At 41.3% G+C, this 5,368-nt stretch overlaps 1 protein-coding gene across 1 annotated transcript; it reads left to right on the forward strand.

Moving 5' to 3' along the window:
- LOC129110034 (uncharacterized) lies at nt 1-825 on the forward strand. The gene has a single exon (XM_054622194.1). The coding sequence runs from the start codon at nt 1-3 to the stop codon at nt 823-825; it is 825 nt and encodes a 274-aa protein (XP_054478169.1).
- Nucleotides 826-5,368: the final 4,543 nt, after the last annotated feature.

The raw sequence follows: 5,368 nt of genomic DNA on the forward strand, positions 1-5,368 counted from the left end.
ATGACGACACACCGCAACACCGCCGTGCGTAAAACCTACCCAAACCTACCCAAACCTACCCAAACCTACCCAAACCTACCCAAACCTACCCAAACCCACCCAAACCTACCCAAACCTACCCAAACCACCCAAACCTACCCAAACCTACCCAAACCTACCCAAACCCAAACCTACCCAAACCTACCCAAACCTACCCAAACCTACCCAAACCTACCCAAACCCCCACCCAAACCTACCCAAACCTACCCAAACCTACCCAAACTACCCAACCTACCCAAACCTACCCAAACTACCCAAACCCACCCAAACCTACCCAAACCTACCCAAACCTACCCAAACCTACCCAAACCTACCCAAACCTACCCAAACTACCCAAACCTACCCAAACCTACCCAAACCACCCAAACCTACCCAAACCTACCCAAACCACCCAAACCTACCCAAACCTACCCAAACCTACCCAAACCCCAAACCTACCCAAACCTACCCAAACCTACCCAAACCTACCCAAACCTACCCAAACCTACCCAAACCTACCCAAACCTACCCAAACCTACCCAAACCCCTACCCAAACCCCAAACCTACCCAAACCACCCAAACCTACCCAAACCTACCCAAACCCTACCCAAACCTACCCAAACCACCCAAACCTACCCAAACCTACCCAAACCTACCCAAACCTCCCCAAAACCTACCCAAACCTACCCAAACCTACCCAAACCTACCCAAAACCCAACCCAAAAAACCTACCCAAACCTACCCAAACCTACCCAAACCTACTTAGTCTGCCGCGTCCCCGACACTCTCCCCCGGTCTGCTGCTGACAATCACAGTCATCTCAGCTTGTTTTATATATATATATGTGTATATAAATATATATATATATGTATATATATATATATAACTATATATATATATATATATAACATATATAGTATATATTATATATATATATATATATATATATATATACTATATACTATATATATATATATATATATATATACATATATAGTATACAGTTATATAAATATATATATATATATATATATATATATATATAACTGGTCACCAGTAATGTGGAGGTCAACTCCGTGAATACCAGCTTGTTTCGTGATCAACAAGAAGCAAAAATTCCTCAGAAAACGGAAAAAACAATGAAGTTTTCCAAAACAACACAACTTCCCGTCAGTATTTAGAATCAGGTTGCTGTTAATTCTGTTTAAATGACACGGGGAACAAGTTTAAGTGAATTCTTTGCAAAGAAAACATGTCATTAAAATTGCATTTGGGGGGGTTCAGAGCTCTGGATGCTCAGAAATAGACTCGGGTTCCCACTTTAACCCGGGTTATCCTCTCCTTACCTCCCTGAGAGTAATTGGTCCAGTTCTTGCCGTGGAGGCCGGGGACCATCCAGCCTGGCGCAGAGCTTGTTATTTAGCAGAGGTACTTTTTTTGGGACATAAATCACAATGACATATTCCAAAGTCATTTAAGTCAAACTTTTTTTTTGTTGTAATTATACAAGGATTTAGATCTGTTAGGATGAAAGGTCTGCGTGAGATTATACGTGATCTTTACTCAAAGTGCTGTTTGCGTCACTGGAGGTTATAATTAACCCGCTGGTCTTAAGCTAAACGCAGGCTGGGAGGTGTAAATGACTTTCCCTTTAACTAGCTCCTCTGTTCTGATCAACCTCTCCCTCTCTCTCTCTCTCTCTCTCCTCTCCCTCCCTCTCTCTCTCTCCTGTATTTGACAGCCGCATTGCATCATAGGATATCGTCTGTGTGCCCTGCAGTGTTGAGAAATGGGGAATAATGTAAAGGCAGTGAAGGAGAGGAGGTGGATGTGCGTCTTTATGAGCAGCAGGAGGGCTGACCTGCCTCCTCTGGGATTAGATGAGATGCATTTGATTATGCTTATTATTCATTTGGCTTCTGTTCCTCATAAGGAACTGAGGACAGTGTAGTTGAATTTCCTGATAATGTCATTAGCAGATCTTTGAGGAAGCTGATTCAGAACAGAGGCTTCACTTTGCTCTCCGGCTTTCAACGTCAATACCTGCATGCACATCCGCTCCAGCCCTGACTGTCAGGGCTCCCCGTCTCCTGGCTCTTATCTGTGTTCCTGAAGCTAACACGGTGATGGGAATCAGATGAGGAGGAGGAGGAGGAGGAGGTGGGGCTGCAGAAACCTGTACCAGATGGGTCTCTGCAGCCAAACATGTGTCTCTGTTTGACGTGAAAACCCCTCTGAGGACCAACGAGCTCCTCTCTCTCTCTCTGAATCAGCTGAGCACCATTGTGATCCCCGATGCGGATCGGATTCCTCTCAGCCGGCATCCCAAACACGCACCGTCATTGTCTGCTCCGGACCACAGACACCGGAGGGTTCTGGGCGGGTTCAGGTCTTTATAGTTGGGACTGTTGAGTGTGTCACTGCAGCAGGTGGAGCGGTGCAGAGGTCACCCATGTCGGCTTCAGCATTACATGTTTAAATCCGGTTCAAGGACTGTTTCTCCCCCCACACTAGAGCTCTTTACTGGATCTAAATGGTCCATATACTCTGTTAAACTCACCGTGGAAGTCAGGAAGGGTAGTGGCATGTTTGACTGGAGGAAAACCTTCAGAAAAGTTCCTCAATGTAGTTTTTTAAACCCAAAAAACCACCCAGACTTCACCTTTTACCTGAACTCCTCCTCTGTTACCAGCTGCTTTATTATTGTAAGAAAATGCATTTTGTAAAATAACTATTATAAATTATTACATATATATATAAGCCTTCGTAAATCTATTCAGATAACATATTTCTCTCTTTTCAAACAGACTTTGTTACTCTGGAACATACAGTAGTGCAATATAAGTACAAGTACTTTAGAACATGTTGTAAGTATCTGTACTTGAGTATTTCTAATTCTTGAGGTTTTATACTTCTAGAGGGAAATGTTGTTATTACACTGCTGCATTTGTTTAACAGCTTTTCAGTATAAAGTTGGTAAATTAGCTCCACTTTGAACAATTAAATGCAACTTGCATCATTAAATATAATCCAATAACATTTAATATGATAATATAACGGTACAGGGGGTATTTTCTGCTTTAAGTGCGTTTTCCTAATATTATATTTGACATTTTTAATTAGTTTTGTTATATTGAAGTATTGTACTTTTACTTAAACAACTGCCACTGGAAACAGAAAATGCAGCTAATTAGAGACTCTTTTTATATTTGACTTTTATTTATTTTAATTAAATAAAATAAGAGCTTTATTAGACTCAATGTATGTGTTTTACTAACTGTATAAAATGGACGTGACTCTCAGAGCCCGATCGACCTTCAAAGTCACAGAGAAAGAGTGACCTTTAACTAAAGAAAGGTCGTAGTATTGAGTCCCCCCCGCTGTCCTCTTAGCTCCGGCTCCTTTAATGACTCTGCACTGCTTTCACCAAACATCTCATCCGTCTTATTTTGTCCTTTTTTGCTTGCCGTAGTCTCAGGTTTTCCTTTTATATAAAGTAAAACATTTAGTGAGGTTTGGATTCATCATGACTGTCTCGAGGTATCTGGATGGATTTGAGGTGAACACAGCAGCTGACTAACAGAAGAAGGTATTTTGTCACACTGAGGACGAGGCCTCAGAGACCCTCCACCCCCCACCCACCACCCACCCCCACCCTCCCACCACTTACAGCGCTGCCAGTTTAATTACACTCGAAGGTTGTAAATTTTACAGCGCTGGTGGAGTCGGCGGGGTTCGTCTGCTCTGCCAGAATCCACAGGCTGGTTTTCATGCTGAACTCAGAGGAGACAAACACAGACGGCACGACTCCGTCAGGATCTATTGTTGTGGAGATTTAGACCCATTCAAACTCAAATACAGTTTCAAATACACTCCAGAAAATATGGTGACAGATTAACCACGCGATTCTTAATCATTTTTAAAACAACGCGTATTTCATTTCAGAAAAAAGTCCCACTTCTAGCCAGAAAACATCTGAAATGACACCTGTTGCTACCAGGTTCAATCAGCTGTAGCTCGGATGCTAATATAAGCTTATTGTTGGTTAAAAATGTTGTCTTTTAAATGCTTCCAGCTGACTAGTAAAACAAGAATCTTGTAAATACGTGCTTGGTAACACATGTAACACAATCTCACGGCAGTTTGTGGAAATTGTCATAAAATGCAATATATTGGTTTTCTGTACGGGGACAAGAGTGGTCTAATCTTTTTCAGTGTCGCTCCGAACGACTTTCTTTCAGGACGACTTTACAGTATAAAACAAACGTTAGGGTTGAAGCAACAACACCACTTAGTTAGGTTTAGGAAAAACATCGTGGTTGGGATTCAAATAACTACATTCAGCTTGTTTTAGGAAGCAAAACGAACGTTAGTTTAGGCAACACAACCACGAAGTTAGGTTTTGGAAAACTGTCGCAAACGAGGTGTCGAACCACGTTGTAAGTCCTGTTTGATGGACCGATTCACCTCACCTCTGCCCACTAAATGTTGTCTTTATGGATATTTTTCACTACTTAGCTTGGTATGACTTGCTTAGTAACATGAATGTGTTTCATTTGTGTCTCCACCACAAAAAAAGGATCCATATTGGCTTTCCATTGGTATTGTGTTCTTACTAATGACACAAAAAAGATGGACATTTCGTGTCCCGGTACACAAAACCAATAGACTGCATTTTGTAGAGTAGCCTATACATCGCAGTGGAAGCCGATGTTGTAGTATTAAACTTTTTTTTGATTTTTTTGATGCAACCCAACAAACGACGGGCTCAAATTGGCCTTGAAAGCAACCCTCAGTTAGTTAAATGTACGCAGAAAGCTAGTTAGCCGTGCATGCTAATGAATGCATTTTAAGCCAGAGTAGATAAACGCACTATTCAATCCATTCCTTACTCTTTTGCTCTTATTATTTGTTTTTGTGAAATGCTTTTAAAAAGGGGAAACCGCCCTTCAACCTCTTTAAGTGACAATTATCTCTGGTGCACCATCCGCCATTCTTCCAGGTGATGAATTTAGCAAACGGTAAAATCCTAAATCCTCAACTTTACAACAAACCAAACAGTCAGCAGGTCACAAGTCAGAGGTCACAGTTCACTGATAAGAGACTGACCAAACATTGCTCAACAAGGTTGTCTCAGGTCTTGATTTTACAGTTTCTTTTGGTGAAACGTAAGATAAGATAACCCTTAAATGATCCCGAGAATCTGAACTGAAGCAGTAAATGAACAAATCAGGGTTTAGACAAAAACAGGTTTCATGATCAATAAACAAGCAGACATGGATAGAAATACAAAATGAAGCAGCAGCGATGTAGTTTCTCCATTCACAGTGGTTTCTAAAAAGTAAATAC

Source organism: Anoplopoma fimbria, chromosome 20 (genome assembly GCF_027596085.1).
Source record: "Anoplopoma fimbria isolate UVic2021 breed Golden Eagle Sablefish chromosome 20, Afim_UVic_2022, whole genome shotgun sequence".
NCBI lineage: Eukaryota > Metazoa > Chordata > Actinopteri > Perciformes > Anoplopomatidae > Anoplopoma > Anoplopoma fimbria.